Source organism: Poromitra crassiceps (genome assembly GCF_964638095.1).
Source record: "Poromitra crassiceps genome assembly, chromosome: 10".
NCBI lineage: Eukaryota > Metazoa > Chordata > Actinopteri > Beryciformes > Melamphaidae > Poromitra > Poromitra crassiceps.
Genome location: NC_139631.1, coordinates 433,281 through 458,238, shown reverse-complemented (window position 1 = coordinate 458,238; position 24,958 = coordinate 433,281). Strand labels below are relative to the sequence as shown.

General features: G+C 43.4%; 1 protein-coding gene and 1 long non-coding RNA gene across 2 annotated transcripts in view; both read left to right on the top strand.

The window, feature by feature from the left end:
* Window positions 1-567: 567 nt before the first annotated feature.
* LOC310783761 (protein mono-ADP-ribosyltransferase PARP12-like) lies at window positions 568-17,219 on the top strand (the record flags this gene model as incomplete). The annotated part of the gene is made up of 13 exons (XM_083644667.1): window positions 568-845; window positions 2,957-3,092; window positions 3,916-4,249; window positions 4,489-4,539; window positions 4,642-4,768; window positions 6,031-6,196; window positions 6,488-6,608; window positions 6,697-6,793; window positions 9,095-9,176; window positions 9,643-9,773; window positions 12,324-12,475; window positions 13,185-13,480; window positions 17,190-17,219. The coding sequence occupies 13 exons, from the start codon at window positions 568-570 to the stop codon at window positions 17,217-17,219; spliced, it is 2,001 nt and encodes a 666-aa protein (XP_083500793.1).
* A 355-nt stretch (window positions 17,220-17,574) lies between these two features.
* The window catches only part of LOC310783760, a 110,220-nt gene continuing 102,836 nt past the window's right edge, over window positions 17,575-24,958 (top strand). Inside the window, exons 1-3 of the long non-coding RNA XR_014553104.1 lie at window positions 17,575-17,655; window positions 17,816-17,861; window positions 18,370-18,489. This is a non-coding gene — a long non-coding RNA (uncharacterized lncRNA). The remainder of the gene's footprint in view (window positions 17,656-17,815; window positions 17,862-18,369; window positions 18,490-24,958) is intronic.

The following is a 24,958-nucleotide window of genomic DNA, read 5'->3' as shown; positions in this document are numbered from 1 at the left end:
TCCAGCTTGTCACCAAACTATACTTGGTTGTCACCTAGTCTATTCCCAAGTGTCACTGGCCAGGGGGAGCCAGGGGTTTAGGTTCAAATATACATACTACTGCATGTACATCAGTAGTCCCTCTATCATGCCTAACTAGTGGCTAACCAAATTATATGTAAAGCGCACTCTTGTTGACATTTGGAAAAACAAATTTCCAGGCCTCCGGGCACACAGTCAGAACAGTAAAATGAGCCCATTTCCAAAAAAAATAAAAATAAAAATGCGTTGGGGCAAACTCACTATAGTCATGTACACCAGTAGTCCCTCTATCATGCCCAGCTAGTGGCAAACTAATATATATGTAAAACTCAGTTTTGCATGGATATTTATTCAATTAGCCTATCACTTCAATTTGATCTATTTGAATGACAGCTTTTATTTTGAAAAATCCTGACAGGAAGTCAGAAATTTCTGCTCAGAAATTCTTGCTCACTTCACACTGGCGACTGAAGCAAACTTGCAGGGAGCCAACTCACCAGCTCGCCGTCGTCAGTATCAGTAACGTAACCGAGCAAGAGCTTCAACATGACGGAGTCCGCGGTTATTAAATTCATCTGCGCCAATCAAGGATCAATCAACATCGATGAGCTGCTGTTTATCGGCTGTTTTGGAGACTCCCAGGATGTGAGGGAGGTGATCTCCAACCAGGAGAAGTTTGCTTGGTGCTCCTCAGGCGGGGAGCAGAAGGTCGTGGCCCGGACACAAGTGCGACTGTGTAAAACCAAAGACTGTCAGGGGAGCTGCAGCAGCTTACATCTGTGTAAAAGGTTCCTGCTGGGCTCCTGCCACTTCACACACACCAGGTGAGTTACACTTCAGTGACAGTGCTATGCTTACAGTCTGTTAGGCCTAGTGTATCATTAAGCAATATACACGAGAGGGTCTGCTCTTATGTTCTGGCTCAGCCAGTTACTTCCTATTGTGTTTACACTACCTGTGACAGTAAAGTAGCCTACTAGTGACCAGGTAAACCCGATAGTGTTTTGAACAGGAAGTCATAACACAACTGGGTCAAGTGGGCAGGGCTACATAAGGTGAATAAACAAAAGGTGTTCTGTGTTCATATTTTGGGTCAATTTGCTCTCAAAATAAACTTTTTGTCGAGTGTTTAGTCCGAGACGAGATTTTGTACTGTCTGTAAGGGGAAATGTTTCATTTATTTATTGTGTAGGGACAGATAGGCTACACGTACACGTTTACCAAAACATCTGATACTTGGTCAATAGATTGACCATTGAGTTTTAGATCTACCTTATGTCCCCGTTGCGTTGAGTCAGCCAGACGTCAGCCAGCCGATATGCTCATCACATTAGTTAACTGTAACAAACACCCAGTGGTGTAGTCTAGTTTATTCTAGTGGGTATACTCAGATTTTTCCTCTCCCAGCATCATACACATACACCTGTCCGTCCCGGAGCGACATCCGTCCCGCGACACCCGTCCTGGAGCAACAGCCGCCCCAAAGCGAGCCCACATAACCACCACACTCATTAACGCATACAGTATGCATCCACACATCATTGAGAGCATTTTGAAAGACTTATGTGTTATCTAAATGTGAATTTATTATAAGCAACAAAATACTTTAACAGCCAATTACATTTACAGCTGGACTTTGGACTGATTTTCTACTGTTTAGAGTTACCGAGGAGCTACATAGCCCTCAGACTCTTTCTATTTTCGTGTCAACACTACGCTGTAGTAAGCAGTGTTGGGGGTAACTCATTACAAAGGTAACATATTACATGTAATATAGTACTTTTAGCAGTAACTCAGTATTATAACTTATTACTTATAGGATTTCAGTAATATTATACCAGTTACTTTGTCAAGTAACTCAAGTTACAAATTGAGTTACATTTTATTAAATCAAAGCACATATTTAAAAAAGATGCAATCATTTCCTAATCAAACTGTGTGTTTTTATGCAAATAACCACTACAGATGACAATAACAAAGGAAAAGGATAACATTTAGAATTTTGGGCGGTTTACACTGACTTCAAGGCGGTTTAAATTATTTTTCGGGTTGATTCCCGGGACGGGCGGCGATGTCATTCTGCTGCTGCTGTTGTTTTGGTGAAAGTAATGCAAAAGTAGTGTAATAAGTAACAAGTTACTCTACACAGAAAGTAATATTGTAATGTAACTTATTACTTTCAAATGAAAGTAACTAGTAATATGTAGTATATTACATTTTGAAAGTAACTTGCCCAACACTGGTAGTAAGAGCCCTCACACCGACCATTCAATTTTTGTTAGGTAATCTGTGTCGGGCATTAAACTCACCTTATTTCTGCACTTTGAAGTCACAGGTAGGGTCGCATAGGGCAACCTTATTATATCGGAAGCCAGTTGCGGTTGTTCTTTTAAAAGACAAAGTTGGACGAGAATCACAGAGTTGCCTGGAAACAGAGTCCAGATCAGTGCACTGGCATCATTTGGTGATTCGGCTGGGAAAAATAAATTGAGGTTCTGGGCTAGTAAACATTTCCACCGATTGTACCCTTTTGGGCTTTTGTTTTGAAAGGATTGTTTGCAATTTGAGCAATGTGTCACATCTGCCATCTTTCTGACTATCTTTGCTGTCACGCGTTCGAGGGTCTGTCTAAAATGCATTGCAGAATGTATGTAGAAGACAAAATGATGCCTGCTTTGTAGGGGGGGATCCCCCTGTTGAGAAGGTTTAAGGTTATTGTATCATAGCTTGGGTAGCATAACTTTTTCTGACTTTCTAACTTCATCCGAGTTTGAAAAAGGAGTCTATATGGAAGTGGCACGTCAATGCATTGTCAGTCTTAAAATTCATGTATTTATATATGTATTTGCAAAATGTCTATCAGAACATTAGAGTCATAGAACATGTATTAATCAAAATCATGAAAACTGAGTAATATGGAGACTTTTAGTTTTAGGAGAGGATGCCTCTTCTCCCATGATCTGAAGTCTGTGCATAATGTGATGATACTGAGAGAACATAAGCTGGAGGATCTGGACTGGACGGAGCTTTGCACACTGCTGCTGCAGAACGACGACTTCCTCCTCCCTCCTGTATGTACCAGAGGGGGAAGAGGGATGGGGGGGGGGGGGGTTGAAACCCAATTGAGTGATTGGGGAAACTCTGGGGAAATGTGATGCTGTGGGCTGCCATCATCTGCTGTCACCTCGGACAACAAGGACAGCAGTCTCATTAGAGTGAGATGCTTTGAAACCAGATTGAAGAGGGTCCAGAAGGTCATTCTCGGAGTGATAGATAGAAAGAAAGTTGGTCGGAAACTGCTCGCTCAAGGGTTTTGGATAGAAATGAGAGAAGAGATGCAGGTCTGTCATCCTAGATAGCAGCAGGGTCAAGGGAGGCAGTGTTTCTCCTACCATTGCCTTGGGGGGTTAGGGTGCCCCCCCCCCAACGGGACCCTCCACCTCCCCCGAAAGAATCAAAATATTGGTACATTCGTAAATAGCCACTCCGAGCTCCAGAGCGCACACTGGACCGTTAGTACCCATTTATTTGCCTAATTTATGTGCGCCCATTTCATTTCCATCCCCCAGCCCAGGCCGACCCAGCCACCCCCCCCCCCCCCCCACAGCAGCAAACCTAGGGGAAACAGGGAAGGTTTCTTAAGAAAAGGTTTGACTCTGGCAGTTTTGTTTCACGAGCTAGCTCTATCAACTTCCCAGTAAACAAGTGAGCAGCAGTGGCAGGCTCTGCCATATCTCTACCCGAGGATAGCCCACAGTGTTGTCACTCTTTCCTAACCAACTATTGGGTTTAAATGTCTCCAGAACTCTGTTGTTTGAGCCAGAGAGGTCTGGCTACAAAGGTTATTTTTGCTTCTTCTAACCACCTTTTTCCCCATTCTTATCCATCTTTTAGATATGCTACAATTACAACAACGGGGATGGGCCGTATGGCCGGTGTTCAGACGGTGATGGATGCACCAGGCTCCACATCTGTCAGAGATACCTGAGAGAAGTCTGTTCCTGCCCCAGGGCTCATGATTTTTATGATCCGCAGCCGATGAAAACCCTGCAGGGTAGAGGCGTGCCCGACCACCTGATTCACTCCATGAAGTCTGTTTATATGAACAGAGAGGGTTTGAGGAGCTGGGACAACAAGAGCAACCATCAAGCCACTGCTGCTAGCAGCAATGATGCACTGAACAGAAGACCAAGGCAAAGATCCAAGGACAGCTCAGAGGCTGCTAAAGGTAAATCCAGTAAGAAGACCGTTGGTATGTCTGTAAAGCTGTAGATCCGTGATTTTTCTCCATCGTGGGTGCTGCTGCTGCTAAGCGTTCATTGCTGTGGTGTTTCTGCACGTCCTACAGATCACCTATCAAACAGTTTGGGCAGTACTGTGACCTCTTTTCCTTGGATCTTCTGTTAATGCAGTGTGAGTTTCTGCTGCTACTGTAGCTCATGTTGTGTTTCTGTTTGTTTCCATTAGATAAAACGGAGATCTGCTTGTACTTCATCAAGGGACAATGTAAACATGGTGGTGAGTTAATTATAAATACTTCTAGCTAGTTATTATGATTATGATTATTGATTTTTTATATAAACCATACTACTGATGTGTTTGGTCATATACTCTCCTCAGAGAAGTGTTTTAAAGCGCATGAGAAGCTGCCGTACAGATGGCAGGTGAAACAGGGACAACAGTGGACCGCTCTGCCTGACAACGAGGAGATCGAGAAGGACTACTGTGATCCTGAAAAGACATACAGGTACACTTTGCTGGCTTTCACTGAGATTACTGTGATATGCCTCTGTGATCATGAAGTCTTTACAACACCTTGTTCTGTCCTTAAAATCCATCACAAACCCACTCCTGGACCCCCTGCAGTAGGGTTGTGCGATGTCAACCAAATACCATCGTGATGGTTCCACAGTGAAACATCGCGATGGACGATGGCGGGGGTATCCACCTTATCATTTGCCCATATCAGGACGCTTCTGCATAACGTCATTTTGTAATCGTTATTCCGTTTTAGACCCGGAAGTAGATTATGCCCACCTTTATCATTTTTAGACTTGCCAAAAAGCTTTTTTCAAGCAAAAACACAAACTGTTATAAAGTTTTAATATTTTTTCGGATGAGAACGTAACATTCCAAATATGTGACCAGTTTATCAGAATAACACCTATTTGGAAATTTTTAACGAGCAGCAAGTAGCGCTGGCTGTGTGACTGGTCGGACGGACTAGCTAGTATCTGTCAACCACTACTGTAGGCTACTGGCAGTGAGAAAACACTGTCGACGTGCTTTTGTAACTAACGTTAAATGCCGACCGGGTACAGCCATCGGTTCCTTGCAGCAGTAACGCTGGCCGCAGTGTAGCTGCTGAATGTTGCCAAACTTCATTCATAGTTTAAAGTTTAATGCTGAACCGGAAGAACAAATACAATTGCGTCTTACACGGAAGAGAAAAGTGGGCGGGACTGCATAAGGTGAATTGGGGGACAGACAGCGCGCTGGTACTGAGGGGCTGGTACTGAAACTGAATCCGTGACCAGATTTGTGAATAAAAAGTGCTCGTTTGTGAACACCTTGTTTCTTTTAGTCTGATTTATAGTAAAAAATGTAATTGCCTAATCAGGAAAAAATCATGATGGTCCGATGTAGAAGGCTCAGAGGTCAATGGGGGTCGGCCCATCGACGATGGTCAATGCCATCGTCCATCGTCAATTTCCCTCTTGAATAAAGGGAATTTCAATTTTTATTCGTGTTTCATCATTTTAATCTTAACATCTAGTGAATTCTCTTGCACAGGGGTTCTTGGACACCCAAATAGTTCTATAATATAGCATCCTATATTTGGGATCTTAAATATAAGTCTCATGAGTTAAATTACAGTCAACAAACTATTTCTCATTTTGCTCTGGAGCCCTCTCAAGGACCTCTGGGAGTCCTTGAACCCCACTTTGAGAACCACTATTCCAGTAGGAATGTTATTTGAGGTAACATTTCTTGCCTTCTTTTCTGCAGTAGTCACAGCCAAACTGTATGTTTTGACACGATGACCTGTGGATTGAACGAAGTACGGCGACTCTCCACCGCTTCCTCTGCACTCCATCCGACCTTCGTTCTCACCACCGAGTGGGTTTGGTACTGGGAGGACGAGTTCGGAAACTGGAACCTGTACGCTTCAGCTGTGAGTCAACCACAATCAGAGTCACTTTATTCACAGTGTACAAACAATGTCAAGTGCTTTTTCTTGGAATGGATCACACAGTGACATGAGGAAATACCGTTAAACATGATCCAGGGACAACAGGAATTCGCACTTAATATCAGCATGACAAATTCAAATTTAGGCAGTTCAGATACAATCTCTACTGGTTCTACTAATCTGTGTCCGTACCTCTCATCTGTGTTTAGATTGGTCAGTTGCTCTTTCAGTTGTATAAAAATGGGCTTTACTGGCTTTATTTCTGCATTGCAGACCGGTGGACGCCAACCAGCAAACATTAGCAGTGCAGAACTGGAGCAGAAGTTCCTGAACAATGAGAAGGATGTGGTGGAGTTCAACGCCAGTTCACAGACATATTCGCTCAGTTTCCACGGTAAGTAAGGATTCAAATGTTCAAATGACCTTTCCTTATTAAAGTATTTTCTGATGAAATAATCATAGTAACATGACTTCCTGTTCAGATATGATACAAACAAATAAGCAGTATGGCATTAAGAAGGTGGTGAGAAGACGGCCTGTGTTTGTCTCCTCGGCTGATGCCCTAACGACAAAACATAGGTAGGCCTACTGGTGATTACTTTATCCTGACAGTTCAAATACACTGTGTACATTTCTCCCATGTATTTCTAAGTTTAACAAAACGTATTTATTGAATATTTTAAGTTTTCTAAATTGACAAAAACGTTAAAGACCAACCAAAATCCACAAAAACCTTCTAACTATGTAATGCGGATATCCAATCATAAAGTATCTGCCTCTATCGAATGGAGTGCGGGGAGGCCACTGTGTCTCGTCGGACTCTGTCTGAATGTGGCTGGCCGTGGCAGAGTGCGTGTTTCAAAAGTCTGATCGCGGCAATTCTTTATATGTACATTAAACACATATTCTGCTCATGTTTTTGTATCTATTTGTGGGCTATTTTTGATGATTTTACGACATTTGTAGGTCTCGGAGGAAAACCGAGTCAGAGCGAGCCTGCTCCGCTTTCAAACATACACACACACATACACACACAAACACACACACACACACCTGGCAGAGAAAAGCACAGTTGAATCGCAGCTCCTAATTTTATATACTTGGCAACATTCAATTCAGTTCAAATTTGACTGGGTTGTTAACTCATTCATGGCCAAAGACGTCTTTGACGTGTTATCAGGAATAGCCCTCCCAGCCAATGACGTGTTTGACGTGTTTTTTGTTTTTATTACTGCAGCGCGTAGTTCAAACACTTCCCCAGCCTGTGACATGTTTTCAGGTCCCTAGCCTGAAAGACAAGCCGACAACACGCGATCAAACACATACCGCAGCTGTTGTTTTGAAATTAGCAGGAGGAAAAACAGAAAACAGAGAAACGCGCTTCCTTGTTGCAGAGGAGAAACGCCATTGAAACACCCCTCGGCGCGCTGCACGAGCTGATCGGCTTGCTGCAGGGCAGCGGACATCGAAACCGCGGTAGTCAAACCCGTGACCAACATGATCGATCCTGGTCCCTGCACCCCGTTCCTGTGTCCCAGCCCGAAAGAGACGAGACGGAGTCACAACTGTGTGAGGAGGAGGAGAACAGCAGCCTCGCCACAGAAATGGCTTTCACACAGAGCCAAGCAGCACACAGCACGGCCACTTTCCTGTCGAGGGCGAGGAAGACTGGACTGACTCCAATGCGACAGGACCCGGATGATCTCGCGGTAAGGAGTGTGTGTGTGTGTGTGTGTGTGTGTGTGTGTGTGTGTGTGTGTGTGTGTGTGTGTGTGTGTGTGTGTGTGTGTGTGTGTGTGAGAGAGAGAGACTACACTGATCTCTGCATTCTATTCTATGATCACACTCACTCACACTGAGTAAACTGTATTGTTGAATGTAAAAGCACTTCATGTATGTATATATATATATATATATATATATATTTTTTTTTTGTCATTTGTGTCATAACGAATAATATTTACATGTCTGATGTCAATACAGTTCAAAATAAAAGAATTGAGAGCGAGTTCTGCCTGAGAATGTGTCATTTACAAAAATGCCATTTTCTGCAATTTGTCTTCTCAGAGAGACCTTTTTGGTGAAAACAGGGTGTATATAAATGGCTATAAGTAGAGTACAGAACATGCTAAAAGCTCACTTTTTTTTTCCTGGTGAACCCAGAGACGTACATCTTCATTTTGAGGTATTGCAAATCACTTTGGTGCTAATAGATAATTTACTGTGGGTCTTGAAAGATGACCAACAATTATGAAAATCTTTGGCCTGTGCTAAATATTGGCAGTCCTAAACTGGCCATGAATGAGTTAATAACAAATTTTCCTGGGGTGTGACAAGCTCAAAACACATATTTATTTTTAGTTCCCAGGGACTTTAACATTATTGAAAAGTTAATACTATGCCCTTTGGTGGATTTCTTCCCCTTCCAAATCACCTTCCAGTTAATTGAGTACATTTGTAATAGGAGATGGAAGTGCTAAACCTGGCAGTGCTACAGCCGGTTCACACCATATGCCGAAGCAACGCTCAACCTACGCTGAACCCACAAGTTTCATTTCGGTGTTCTTGTTAACAGGCGAAGCCGTTCACACCAGCCGTGCTCAACGCTCAACGCACGCTCAAGCGATCGTTCAGGATTCAGTCCTATTTTCCAAGCGTGACGCATGAAGCGTGAAGCTGCCAGGCATGAAGTCAATGGGAGTTGTGGGCGGGTTCAAGGCGCGCCAAGCAAGGCGCTGAGGAAAAGAGAAGGCTTCTTGTGTGACCGGTTAAGCGTCAGCTCAGTTTGAGCCTGCCTCAAGCTTCAGTTCTGCTTATGTTAAGCGCCAGGTGTGAACAAACGCCTACTGCCTTGCTCATCAATTTGCCTTGTGTCTGCAGAAAGCCTGTGGGGAATCAATCACATTTCAAAGCTGTACCAGCACACTGGGACAAGACACAAATTCCTGAAACAGGATTCAAGGTAATGTCTTACACACTTTATATAACTGTACCTTCAAACTGCAGCTTGGTAAGAAAAGTCTAGCCTGGGTAAACCCATCCCCCACGTGACCTGCTCTCAGACCTGTTCTCAGTCACTATGATAGTGACTGGGAACTGAGAGAGCAGGTCACGTGGTGGCTGGGTTTACCTAGGCTAAGAAAAGTCACCTTTGGTCTCCTAACCGCCATCTACTGTCACAGAGTCTCCAGAAGTTTAGGGGATCCTACCAATGTTGTTGTGTCCCTCTGCTGCTTCAGACCCACTTAGATTGTTGTTAAATGCGATCTTGAATTTCTGCATGTTGGGGGTGGGAGGTCATTGAGCAGCATAGCCTACCATCTGTTCTGTTTCTTAGCTGCTGGTGTTTGAACAATCTTACTCTACTCACGCTTCTATATTTGTTAAGATTGTCGATTGTCCTCCTCTGTGTCTTGTGTCTCTTCCAGCGAGTCTCCCTCCAGAGCTCTTCAGTGGAGTATCAGGGGATTGTAGGCCTGTTTCGTAACACGATGAGAGACTTTGATGTTGTCCAGATAGAGAGGATTCAGAACAAAGCATTGTGGGAAGTCTTTGAGTGGTACGTATTTTTTTTTCTCTCTCTCTGATTTTTCCTAATTTTCTCCCCAATTGTACTTGGCCAATTTCCTCCTTCTGCCCAAGTCACTACACCCCCTCTGCCGATCTGGGGAGAGCCATAGACTAGCACAATGCTTCCTCCGAAACATGCGCAGTTGCCAGCTGCTTTTTTTCACTTGACAGCGGGGAGCTTCACTGGCAGAACGTAGCATGTGGGAGGATCACGCTATTCCCACCAGTTCCCTTGCGCCCCGAACAGGCACCCCAGCCGACCAGAGGAGGCGCTAGTGCAGCGACCAGGACACATGCCCTCAATCCGGCTTCCCACCCGCAGACACAGCCAATTGTGCCTGTATGGACGCCTGACCAAGTCAGAGGTAACACGGGGGTGCGAACCTGCGACCCTCGTGTTGGTAGGCAGGGAATCTACCGCTACACTAGCCGGACGCCTGAGTGGTACATCTTTAAAAGTACCAACATACTGTATGCTGAAATGTCACTTTCTCCTGGCTCCCCCTCAGATAGAGGATCCAGGATCGTTCGACCAGCGGACTTTTTTAGGTGAACCATTGGGCTAGCGTCTGTATAAATTGGATTACAGCAGTATTGACTTGAGTTTTGACAGTTTGCTAGCATACATACACATCTGTACAGTTCTGAAGCAAGTGTGACAGACTGTTCACAGCCTTAATGACCGACTTGAGTTGACATTAAACATCAAAAGAAAGACTTCAGTTGTTACTTGTCACCATGTAGCGACTAACACTTAAAATTCCATAATCGCCATTTTATGCTGTAGCCAAAATTACCATGGCAAACAGTGGAAGGTCTATCCATTCAGGTTAACCATGGTATGCTATCTGGTCACTTGTCAGCTACCATCACGTAACACATGTGATTAGCACACTAGCTAACATATCTAGTAGAAGCTAGTGCTAACACCTAGTAGTTGAATGTTGGCATTAACATTGGTTGCAATTTGCTAAATGAGCTGGCTATTTAGCTAACTAACTGTTTGGTTACTAGGTTTCAGGTTAACTCAAGCTACAAAGAGTGTTTTTGGAGTAGACTAGTGCTAAAGACAAGACAGTTTACTGTGTCACCTACATTTGAAAACAGATCCCTTATCACACTATTCACTTTTAGTGAGAATGTTGCTGAATGGATCTACAGTCAGCCACACGTGACCGACACAGGCTTTTTCAGCTAGCTCTCTGTTTCTAGCCTGTTATTATTTCTGTGCCAGTTGTCCAGGGGGACTACTCGTGCGTTTACATGCACACCAATAAACTGTTTATTAGCGGATTTCTGAGTTACCTGATTATTCAAGTGGTCATGTAAACAGCATAAACCGATAAGCTTTATCCGTTTATGGTCATAAACGGGTTATGAATAAACCGATAAACACACCTAGGTTTCTGGCCAATAACCTGTCTTCTCTCTGCATGTATACACCTTAACCGGGTTTCTTTCGGGTTTATATATCTGCGCATGTACGAGTTGCGGGAGAGAGATGCACAGGAGCGCGAGGTAGGGAGAGACGCGCTGCACTCACTGGCCCCTCTCTCCTCCCTCTCCCCCGGCCACAGCGGGGGGAGAGCGGAGCGGAGCGGGGAGCTCTGCTCTCTCTCCCCCGGCAGGCACCGCTGCTGCACTGCACTATCATGTTGAAATGTCGATATTCTACAGGAGACGACTGTGGTGTCTGCTTGCACGAATAAAGTCCCCAGTGCCATGCCGTGAACATTACAGGGACGAACATTTGTCTCGGATTGCAAATAGAATGATGAATTTATTAATAAAACGCATTGTCCAAGGTGCGTGCGTGACAATGTTTTTCAGATGACAGATTAAAAAAAACACGTAGCCTACGGACAACAGACTCAGTCGTTCAAAACACAAGACACACATAACGTTAATATCCGTGACAAATTCTGTCCGTTTTCTGACAGGTAGAGTATTTCAATTCAACACACGTTGTGGATCATGAACATTTGACGTGCTTAAGTCACCTCACCTGCCTGCCTCTGTGCTGTGTGCTCGGTAAAGTTGGAAATATTATTGACAGATGCACTTCCAAAGCGACGCGATGCCTATTCCAATTTTAGTAAAGTAGACGAGATACACAACCTAATTTTCACCTAAACCATCCTCTGTGCTGGACAAATAAATTAGGAAAATGTGATTTTGCATTTTGCAACTATATTCTGTTGTTTTATTGCGGAATTAATGCTGCCTTTCTGGAGAGAAATCCGACTAATTGACTGAATCATGTAAACCCGGGTTTCTCCTATTGTCGGATTATTAAAGTGCATGTAAACGCAGAAATCAGATTATTGCCATAAACTGATTATTCTCAGTTATCCGTTTATTGTCTGCATGTAAACGCACTCAGTGTTCCAACGGCCCATTATTCCGAAACCTCAGTAGTCAGAAGAATGTCCACCATATTGGACCGAAGGGCCACCTCCCCCCCTACCCCCCTACCCCCCGCTATCTGTACCAGGTTATCGCCCCCTTTATTTTTCTAAATCTTATTTTTTCTAAATAGGCAAAAGGATCGGATGAATAAGAGCAACAGTGGGCGAAATGTGATGGAAAGAAAACTTTTCCATGGCACGGACTCTAAACATATAGACGCGATCTGTCTCGACAACTTTGACTGGAGAATCTGTGGGACTCATGGAACCGCCTTCGGGAAAGGTGAGTTATACAAATGAGTTGTGAATTGTGTTTGAAATAAACTAGCGCGGCCTCGCCCGCCCTGCAGCTCGCATACGCAGCTCGACCGCTGTGCAGGCTCACTTGCTCCCTTGCACGCCCTGCAGCTCACCCGCTGAGCAGGCTCACTTGCTCTTATGACATCACTGATGATGTCACAATCTGATGATGTCACAACTTCGTATCACTGTTGACATCACAACTGCTCAAGTGACATCACTGATGACATCACTTCCCAGACAAAATTGAAATAGAGAACATTGCCCACATGCTCCCTTTTATAATAGATTATGTGCAGTTGTGTTTTATTTTATATACTTAATGTCATAAAAAAAAAATCAGAATCAGAATTATCTTTGTTGTCGTTATACTCAGGTACAGGCGTCATTATAGTCTGGTATTTCAATTGACTTCTCTCCATGTAGTTAAAAAGCAAAAGTAAAGAACATAAATAAAGCACAAAACAGTAGTAGCAGCATACTGTGTGCAGAGCATTTGTGCAAGTGCAGCTTAAATCAAGATAAAATAAAAGGCACTGGTTAAAATCGACACAATTACCCAGCTTACTTGTGATTGTGTGCTTAGATTATTTCTGGAGGGCATAGAGGGAAAAGTACAAAGCACCAAATCCAGGGACTGTCTGGACACCCTAAAAACAAAACATCCTCTCTCTTTCTTTCTCCAATCTCAGGGAGTTACTTTGCCCAGGATGCCAAGTTCTCCCACAGCTACACAAGCCAGTCCAACATCAAATCCATGTTCATCTCGCGGGTCCTGGTGGGCGACTTCACCCGAGGATCCTCTGACTACCTCCGCCCTCCCTCCAAGGACGGTGGGGACACGCGCTTCTATGACAGCTGTGTGGACGACATTAGAGACCCCTCCATCTTTGTCGTGTTCGAGAAGCACCAGATCTACCCTGAGTACCTGCTCCAGTACAAGGAGAAGACCTCAGACGCCTTCCATCAGTACTATGGTGCAGCATCGGTACCAGCACCAGCACCAGCACCAGCACCCCCACTTAGCAGACCATATCCCACACATGGTAAAATGGTAAATGGCCTGCATTTATATAGCGCTTTTATCCAAAGCGCTTTACAATCAGTAGATAGTCTACATTCACCCATTCATACACCGATGGCGGCAGGCTGCCACGCAGGGTGCCTACACACCATTGGGAGCAAGGAGGGTTAAGTGTCTTGCCCAAGGACACAACGACAGCAGCTGGGAGGGAGCGGGGATCGAACCGCCAACCCTTGCGTCATTGGCCGACCCGCTCTACCTCCTGAGCTAAAGCCGCCCCGTGGTACATCAGTTGCCCAACCTAGCACACCAGTTTCCTCGTCAGGCCAGCGTAATGACTGTGTCATTTTGTAAGGTTGGATGTGACTTGAGGTCATGCGCGGACTGCATAATCGGGCACGTCGGGTAAATGCCCAGTGGCCTGGCCTGGCCTGACCTGCAAAAAAAAATATATATATATTTTTTTTGGTGTGTGCCTGCAATCAGGCCACTCACTGAACAGCAGGCCAGGCAGGCCACTGCTCATTTCTGGACTCTTGTGTTGGAGCCTTGAGTTTTGCATTGCTCAACACTTGGCTATAGGCTATAGAGACTAAAACCATTGTTGGCCTAATTTTTCAGAAACAAAGGTTTAGCTTGAGCAGAACACACTACCATGTGTTTAATGTTAGGGGCTTGCTTAAACAGGAAGATGTTTAATGAAACTGAGAATATGTTGATGTTTATTATTATTGTTATTATGATGTGTAGTTCTTAAGCCTGTGGAGAATAACGCAGTATACACGATCTGATCACTCTTCCTTAAATAGTTTGCTGTGAAGCGTTTGTACAGAGGCATGTTTTTGGTTTTACTTCTTCATATTATACTTACAGTTATCTAGGCAATGTTGATGTTTCTATTAGTGAACAAATAGGTAACATGTATCATCGCGTTAGCATTATATTCACTAAATCAGTGGTTCTCAACTGGTGTAGCCTCAGGACCCACTATTTTCCTTGTCATGAAGTCGCGACCCAAATTTCAGATTTTTTTTAAACCACTCAAATTTATTGCACAAAAACTAGCGCATTCATTTAACACATTATGTGCCAAGGACGTCTGTGGACGTCCTAAAAAAAAGTAACGAGAAGTGCCAAGGACGTCTGGACGTCCTAAAATCATAATTCATATTATTCCATAATTCTGCTGTTTAAGGTCGTACCCAGCCAGTGAGCATGAATCCCTTCAAGGGATCACACGGCGCCACCTTAAAAATCTACACGGGAGCTGCGCCACCCTAAAACCTTGGCGCTCAGATCCTTTACTTTGTGCAGGAGAAAGCCGTGATCAAAGAGACACCGATGCATGCTGCAGCCAGAGCCATATAGATTGCTCTGTCTGCAGCTGACAGTTGGCTGCGATCCGCGCCCACAACTGAGCTCCTCTGCCTCTGTCTATCTGTCTGCATATAGTTTCTCCACATGATTCCCTGCCAGAAAGGCAGCACCCGACGCCGAACAGCCAAACCTTTTCCTTCAGTCCCGTTTGGCATTTCCTTGTCGCGCTGGGATCCGCCCGGGGCAAAAACGGAGGCTGCGAAAATAGACTGTGTGCGTGTGGGGAGGAGTTTGCAGCTCAGGGGGGGAGAGGGGGGGAGAGGAGGGTGGGGCACGCAGGCTGCACAGAACTACACCATGTCACTACATCAGAAAATATTAGCTAGAGTCAGTGAATGTGCTTGAAATTAGAGTGCAAAAAGTATTCATAAAAGTGACTTTATCTTGAAAAGTAAAAAAAGACAGCAGAAAACCCTTGAAAGTGCTCTTCTTTCAGAGGCTGTCATTTCATAGTGGAACTGTCTAGAAACAAAATTTCTTCTTTGAAAGAAGCAGGAGTGTCCAATGTTTCATTAGAGTCCAGCCCTGTCCATATAACCCTAATAGAAAAAATTCTATAGCTGTTTTCAACTGAATGGAAGTGAATCTGGCACAGGCTCCAGACAATTTTACTGAAGCGCTGTGGCACTCAATGTGTTAATACACAATGCCTTCATGCACTGTTATAAACCTCAAATGAACAAAAAAGTGCAACAGAAGTGCAACTAGGGCTAAAAACCAATTGAAATAAGGCAGACTTGAATTACAGGCCTATTAAATTTAAACAAGTCAAACTGGTCATGCTCAGAAAGTCTTGTTTGAACTGTATGAAATATGAAATAAAAGGCAGACTTATCTTGAATTACATGCCTATGTTTTTAAACAAGTTAATAATAATAATAATAATAATAATAATAATAATAATAATAATAACTAGAATGTCTACATTTCCTAACGAAAATGTAATTGTGCTTGCTGTCCTCGCCATGCACCGCCTGGCTTCCAAAGTCCCTGCCCATGGACCTAGGGGGACTAAGTAGTTATGGGTGTGCCTATGTGAGTAAAAGGACTTTGGAGTAGAAGTACTTGGTAGGTGGGGAAGTCAGACTGGTTGTAGCCTACTAGAGAGACACAAAAGGGTAAAGTTGGCCCAATCTCTGCAATCTAAAACTACATTACCTGCAAACTACAGCATCAATAATTACCATGTATTGTAAATGTCTCCAACTGTCTCAAGGAAAATAGGACATGATAACCTCCAGAGAAGTAGTATTCCTTGTAGTGTCATTCATGTTTATGGTTGCGACAACAACTGTTTACAAAACTAGCAGGCTTACCAGAGCTGCAAACACACAAGTGAAAAGCTATCAATGGCTGCATCTAATCAGCCAGTAACTAATGTAGGCTATCTTCCATTATGTTAGTGTAAGAAGTCAAATGTACTGATAATAGTCCCTGGTCACCAAAGTAATGTTACCCTTTTAGTTTTGTTACAGAGTTGCTGATCGGTTGTCATGTGTCCAGTCAGCCAGAGAAGCTGCTTGGGTAGCATGCTAACTAATGCCTAACGCAGTGGTTCTCAACTGGTGTAGCCTCAGGACCCACTATTTTCCTTGTCATGAAGTCGCGACCCAAATTTCAGATTTTTTTTTAAACCACTCAAATTTATTGCACAAAAAATAGTGCATTTATTTGATACACAATGCCTTCATGCACTGTCAAATGAACAAAAAAGTGCAACAGAAGTGCAACTAGGGCTAAAAACCAATTGAAATAAGGCAGACTTGAATTACAGGCCTATATGTTTTTTAATTTAAACAAGTCAAACTGGTCATGGTCAGAAAGTCTTATTTGAACTGTATGAAATATGAAATAAAAGGCAGACTTATCTTGAATTACATGCCTATATGTTTTTAAACAAGTTAATAATAATAATAATAATAATAATAATAATAATAATAATAATAATAATAATAATAATAATAAAACAAGTTAATCCTGTAATGCAACACAACGCCATGTCTTCCTAAATAAAACTCTTTTGTCTGTCTGTCTGTCTGTCTGTGTGGCCTTCACCACATAGCATCGATCCAGATCTGGTAATAGGTCTGATGACGCGGCTGATTGGTAACGTTTAACTACATGTAAATGATAAACCAGACATGTGGTGTTATCATCTAAAGAGAGCACTTTATTGTGATATTTCACATAGAGATAGCTTAAAAAATGGAGCATCCCTGCTGTGCCGCAGTCTGTTCGCCTCCACTCGCCTCTCTGTAAGTCTTTGAATGCAAATGTGTGGTTTCTGTGCTTTCAGAGCTTCTTTGGAAAACTGAAGAACCTGTAAGTATAGTAACACTTTGCATAGCCAAATCACCTTTATTTGTCATCCATATTTGATACTATCACTTTAATAAGGGTAGAAAGGATGACATCATGCATGTGACAATAACAAAACAACAAAGGAGACTACAGTATGAACTCTCCTCTTCCTCTCAGGCTCAATGGGCCTCCACGTCCATGTGAACGTCCGGCTGTGAAAGTCCCGCCTAGACAAGTGGAAGAGAATGTTTATCTGGGTAACAGTGCTGTATTGAGTCATTTATTACAGATATTAATCAAAACTTTAGATACAGATACCTTCAATAACTCGTCGCCATTTTCATTGATATGACCTTATGATACTTGGCTTTCCAGAGAGATCGTCCAACCCTGATGTTCCACAAAGGCAGGCTGCTCCTCCACCCAGGCCAGCCAAGGTGACACCAATGGGCAAGGCCTCGGTAATTACAGTTCAGTGTCCCGGCAGTCTGACATCTGTCGGTGCATTTAGCCTAGCCAGCAGGCTACATTTAGCCATCATGTCACACCAGTCAAAGCTTTTAAAACCCAGTGTCTCATGTGTTCTTGTTCAAATGAAATGATCTTGTCCCTCTCATACAGAAACATGATGAGGAAGAGTTCTACATTGATCCCAAAAGCAACAAACGTGAGTCATTCATCAGTATTCATTCATTAGCCACTGTCAATGTTTTTTCTTCTTTGTTGTTTATACCAGAGGTTTTCAAAGTGGGAGACGGGCCTCCCCACGGGGGCTCCAAGCAGTTTCAGGGGAGGCTCTGTGAATGGAAGTGAAAAAAATATGACATTAGTTATCAAAATGAGATCTCATAGAATAGCCTAAAATGTGTTTGATTTGGTTAAAGAAATAGTTCAGAGATACAGTAGTTTTTCCCACTTTCCCAGAGTCAGAACAAATACATGCCATCAGACTGACCTTTTTATGTATTTGGTGTAGTCTGAAGTATGTCAAACAGCAATATATCTTAGCTCAATTGTTGAGTCTGTATGGGATCAAATAACATAATCATGATCCAATAGGCATATAGGAATCCTTTGTCTGGGGGGAGGCCCACAGTCTCAGACTTTGAAACCACTGGTATATACCATCCGTTTAACCCTTTCCTTCAACTCCCATTTCACCCCCCCCTTCCCAGCTCCTGAGATAGATAGAAAAGAGAAGCCTGGGAAAAAGTCTCTTGTGAAGAAGATGGCTCCTGCCCGTCCTGCCGCTGTCCCAGTACCCGCTCCCACCCCGGCCTCCAACTTTGAGGAAGGTAATCACTGCTACGGTGCTACCAGTGCAAACAGGTCTATGACAACTAAAGCAAAACAGTGGTTCAACCCAGTTTATAGAAGGTTTTCTATTTGCTGTTCTAAACACCCTAGTGTCTGGTCCCGGGAAAACTCTTCTGATACACAAGAAGACATTTGCATCAGCAGTAACTAACAGCAGTTTGTTTGTACAGTCAGCATGAGCAGAGATATATCCACTGTGGATGAACAAACACAGAAAAGAGTGGCACATACACAAACTCAACACAATAGTCTGAATTTAACTACGGTAATATTTAAAAAAAAAGGCAGACTTCTCTTGAATCACAGGCAGGCTATATGCTTTTTAGTTAAACTGGTCATAACTTTTAATTAAACTGGGGCCATGCTAATCCAGTTTCAATCATCTGAATTGAACTAAAATTAAATATGAAATGAAAAGGCAGACTTCTCTTGAATTACAGGCAGAGCATATGCTTCAGCTTGTTAAACAAGTAAAACTGGTCAGGCTAATCCAGTTTCAATAATCTGAATTTAACAAATGAAAAAAAAAAAAAAAAAAGTCAATGTCCGCGACCCAATCAAAACGGCCCCGCGACGCTACCCACCAGTTGAGAAACGCTGGCCTAACGCTAGCATTAGCTCAATTAGCTTGTTGCAACTAGTCCCAAACATTGATGAACAGTGTGTCCTAACGCCAGGGGGACAAGGTGTTTGTTTTGGCTGGCTGAGGTTAGCCTATAAGGCACAGTTGTTGTGGCTAACAGCCTCCATTCACACTAGGCTATTCACACTAGGCTATCTCTTCCATTATGTTTTCAAACCCAGCTGGCTGTATATAATGAACAACCACAAAGTGGTGACACTTACCCATGGGTTCAGTTCATTGTTTTCTGCACATGTTTCCATGCTACAGTAACACAGCAGCTAACAGAACAGACAGGCCTCCCATGGTTGGCGACAAGTGTATATCATTCTCTCTACCCAACATGCAACACTGCTGCTCAGAGTTGCTCTTTAGCTCTATTTATCTGGTCAAATCTCACCGGATTCCTGTTTCCAGTACACTTTTAGCATTTGGTTTTTAACAGAGAAGAGTTGGAGCTGCTGAAAACATACAGTATGCAAATTAGAGCAAGACCATGAGTGATATACCCACTGTGATACAAGTATAGGTGTGTCTGTTGTCTGTACAATAACGTGCGTGCGTCAGTGTCAAGTGTCATACAAGAAGGAAGGCTGGCCATAATGACAATGAATCCGCACTTCCTGCCGCCCTTCAAAATAAAACAATTTAGAAGGGACAGGCACTGAATGCTGCTATAGCGCCCCCTAAAGGCTAAATGACACAATATTTGTGCTATAGGCTCAGAGTAAACCGTCCACACCTGTACCAATTTTGGTTAGCATCGGATGATCTTTGTGAAATAGGCCCCACCCACAGAAGATTGGAAGTGGATTATATCGCAACGGTGCGTTTTTTTTTTAAACTTCCAAATCAGTGTTGTGCAGGACAGTCCCCACATGATGTGTGATTTGGTTTGGTGAAGATTGGACAAAATGTCAAGGAGGAATGGCAAAAAAACTGTTTTGGACAAAATGCAAAATGGCGGAAAATCTAGTCAGACGGAAATGGGCGTGGCCTAGTTGAGTAGATGCGGGAGGACCCAAGGAATCCAGGGAAAAAATAATTTTGATGATAAACCCTACAGTTCAAAAGTTATGGACCAAAAGGTAAGGAGGGCTGTTATAGCGCCACCATCTGGTCAATTGGTGCAATTTTTTCGGGGATAGTAAAACACCCCTCCGTGCACCTCCCTACCACATTTGGTAGCTGTAGTGGTTATGGTTTCTGAATTACAGCTAATTTACTGCAAGATTTTGCAAGATTTTTCGAAACCCCATGCAAGTCAATGGGGGAAAAAATGGCGCTTAATGGCGAATTGCGGCCAAACCGCTTTCACAAACCCTTAGAAAAGTCATAGCACACCTGTCCTCAATAAGCCGGTCATTTTGAGGTCTGGCATGTCTGTGGCGCAAAAATTGTGGGCGTTGTTACGCGCAGAAGTTTTTGGCAGATATAATAATAATGAAAATGTAATTGTGCTTGCTGTCCTCGCCATGCACCGCCTGCCTTGCAAGGTCCCTGCCCATGCAATTAGGGGGACTAAAGCTTAATTTATACTTATTAGTGTTAATTTCGTCCACGAAAACTATGAGGAAAAATGTTAGTCGACTACCTTTTTCCCCAAGACTAAGACTAGACTAAAATGTTCAGACTTTTAGTTTTATTGACTAAGACAAGACTAAAATACTCAAACTTTTAGTCGACTAAAACTTGACTAAACAAAAAGAGGACGGGGTTGACTAAATATGATAAAAACTAACAAGGACATTTGACACAGGACTAAGACTACGACAAAATAAAAAAATAGACGACAAAATTAACATTAATTATAGACTGTTCCCCCCCCCCCTCAATGCAGCAGTTCAGGTTCCTGTGCTGCAGCATCATAGATGTAGCTGACATGTAGCTGTCTTAAAAACATTTACAGTAGTTACAGCAGAACCCGCCCAGTCTTAGCTAAGGGTCTTATCTATATGTGTATGAGGCATTGTGTTCCCAAAATGTACAGCTACTTGCTTGTCTACATTCTATCCAGAGAAGTCTGAGTGCTTTCCGCACAGCCAGGCTCCCTCCATTCTCCCCTCAGCTACGGGCTGAGCAGGGACTGTAAATACGGTCCACTTGTCGTTGCTACCGCTGCATGCCGACACTGGCCCGGGTGGGCAGCATCACCATTACCTACTTTCCCTGGGAAAGAGTTGCCAACACTGCTTCGAATTACAATTACTAGTACAAGCGCATCAGCAGATTCAACAGTTTTCATTGACTAAAACTAGACTAAAATGTGAACAGTTTTCGTTGACTAAAACTAGACTAAAATACTTATGGTTTTATTTGACTAAGCCAAGACTAAAATGCTCAAACTTTTAGTCGACTAAAACTTGACTAAATAAAAACAGGATGAGGTTGACTAAATATGATACAGAGTAACAAGGACATTTAACACGGGACTAAGACTAAGACTAAATAAAAAAATAGCCGACAAAATTAACACTAGTCCAATCGCGACCCCTTTAAAGGACTATATGTATTTTTCCCCCCCGAATCCAATGTCGCCATCCGTGAGTCTGTACGAGTTACGCTTGCGGAGATACGTCCGCCCAGCCTGCAGCACTACAGGAGAGAGATAGAGGACAGTGGGGGGTTGGGGGTTTCAAGTCACTGACCAAACACTCTATTTCAGTGATTTCTGTCAGAAAATAGAGCCATTTAACACTTATTTGAACACAAAAACATTGCTGAATGTAGCTTTAAGTAGTTATGGGTCGGCCTATGTGAGTAGATGCGGAACGTCCCAAGGAATCCAGGGAAAAAATAAGTTTGATTATAGACCCTACGGTTCAAAAGTTATGAACCAAACATAAAGAGGGCTGTTATAGCGCCACCATCTTGTCAATTGGTGCAATTCTTTCGTGGATAGTAAAATACCCCTCTGTGAACCTCCCTAACAAGTTTCGTAGCTGTACCTAGTATGGTTTCTGAGATAGTTAATTTAATGCCTTATTTGTGTCAACATCATTCTCTTTACCCAAGATGCAACACTCCTGCTCAGAGTTGCTCTTAAGCTCTATTTATCTGGTCAAATCTCACCGGATTCCTGTTTGCAGTACACTTTTTGCATGTGTTTTTTAACAGAGAAGAGTTGCAGCTGCTCAAAAGACAATATGTAAAATGTATGAGTGAGACCATGAGCACTTGTAATACAGGTATAGCCATGTCTGAAGTCTACATAATAGCGTGCGTGCGTCAAGTGACAAGTGACAAGTGTCAAGTGTCATACAAGAAGGAAGGCTGGCCATAATGACAATGAATCCGCACTTCCTGCCGCCCTTCAAAATAAAACCATTTAGAAGGGACAGGCACTGAATGCTGCTACAGCGCCCCCTAAAGGCTAAATGACAAAATACTTCTGATATAGGCTCAGAGTACATCCCTCCACACCTGTACCAAGTTTGGTTAGCATCGGACGATTTTTGTGAAATAGGCCCCACCCACAGAAGATTGGAAGTGGATTATATCGCAATGGTGTGTTTTTTTTTTTAACTTCCAAATCAGTGTTGTGCAGGACACTCCCAACATGATGTGTGCGTTGGTTTGGTGAAGATTGGACAAAATTTCAAGGAGAAATGGCAAAAAAACTGTTTTGGACAAAATGCAAAATGGCCGAAAATCTAGTCAGACGGAAATGGGCGTGGCCTAGTTGAGTAGATGCGGGAGGACCCAAGGAATCCAGGGAAAAAAGAATTTTGATGATAAACCCTACGGTTCAAAAGTTATCGAGCAAAAGGTAAGGAGGGCTGTTATAGCGCCACCATATGGTCAATTGGTGCAATTTTTTCGGGGCTAGTAAAAGACCCCTCAGTGCACCTCCCTACCAAGTTTCGTAGCTCTAGCTGTTATGGTTTCAGAATTACACCTAATTTACTGCAAGATTTTGCAAGATTTTTCCAAACCCCATGCAAGTCAATGGGGAAAAAAATTGCGCTTAATGGCGAATTGCGGCCAAACCGCTTTCACAAACCCTTAACAAAGTCATAGCACACCTGTCCTCAATAAGCCGGTCATTTTGAGGTCTGGCATGTCTATGTGGCGCAAAGATTGGGGGAGTTATTACGCGCAGAAGTTTTTGGCAGATATAAGAATAACTAGATGGTCTACATTTCCTACCGAAAATGTAATTGTGCTTGCAGTCCTCGCCATGCACCGCCTGCCTTGCAAGGTCCCTGCCCATGCAGCTAGGGGGACTAAGTAGTTATGGGCGGGCCTTTGTGAGTGGAAGCGGGAGAAATTATATCTGGTTTCATTTTTAAAAGTAACCCCCTGAACCCTGTGAACAGATTATAAAACTCACATTTGAACTGGGTTTCTCTTGATTGCTAGTAGGAGTGGGATGATATATTGATATACATGGATATATCGATACATCATCAACATCATATCGTGTATTTGTCCTGACTCAGGCCCGACACAAAACCCCCAAATGAGCAGACATGGCAACAGGACAGGATTCCCGGTTCTTTACTGAGAGATAGCATTTACAAGGGGATTCAATGGCAAATTAAGAGAGAGCTTGTAGAGGCTTGAGTCTTGCAGAGGAGCAAGGCTGTGATGCTTTGAAACTGGTGGAGCCTGGGCCGGTGGAGGTCAGGAGTTTGGACTTAACGTCCCCAGATCGAGATGATGGCTTGTGAGCTGGAGGTGGATGGATGGAGTCTCTGAGTGTGACAGGAGCATCTATGAAAGGAGAGCAGAGCAGTTTTCACCTGTCCACATGCAGCAGCATGACCGAAGCGTCAGATTAGCTCGCGAATAGCGGCCAAACCACTTGACAAAACCCTTTGCCAAGTCAGAGCATGTCCTCAATGAGCCGCTCATTTTGAGGTATGGCATGTCTATGTCGTGTGAAAGATGTGGGAGTTATTACGCGCCGAACTTTGTGGCAGATATATTCCGGGCCTTGCCCCCCTTAATTTTCCACCCCGAGTCCTACGCCGCCATCCGTGAGTGTTGCCCCCCTTAATTTTCCACCCCGATTCCAACGCCGCCATTCGTGAGTCTCTACGAGTTACGGTTGCGGAGATACGTTGCTGTAGCGCCCCCCATAGGCAAACAATAGCGCCCCCTACACGCCAAATGACACTATCTCTTCTGAAATCAACTCAGAAGTGTCAAGTGTCATACAAGAAGGAAGGCTGGCCATAATGAGAATGAATCCGCACTTCCTGCCGCCCTTCAAAATAAAACAATTTCGAAGGGACAGGCACTGAATGCTGCTATAGCGCCCCCTAAAGGCGAAATGACAAAATACTTCTGATATAGGCTCAGAGTACATCCCTCCACACCTGTACCAAGTTTGGTTAGCATCGGACGATCTTTGTGAAATAGGCCCCACCCACAGAAAGTTGGAAGTCGATTATATGGCAACGGTGCGTTTTTTTCAAAAACTTCCAAATCAGTGTTGTGCAGGACAGTCCCCACATGATGTGTGCGTTGGTTTGGTGAAGATTGGACAAAATTTCAAGGAGAAATGGCAAAAAAACGGTTTTGGACAAAATGCAAAATGGCGGAAAATCTAGTCAGACGCAAATGGGCGTGGCCTAGTTGAGTAGATGCGGGAGGACCCAAGGAATCCAGGGAAAAAATAATTTTGATGATAAACCCTACGGTTCAAAAGTTATCGAGCAAAAGGTAAGGAGGGCTGTTATAGCGCCACCATATGGTCAATTGGTGCAATTTTTTCGGGGATAGTAAAAGACCCCTCAGTGCACCTCCCCATCAAGTTTCGTAGCTCTAGCTCTTATGGTTTCTGAATTACACCTAATTTACTGCAAGATTTTGCAAGA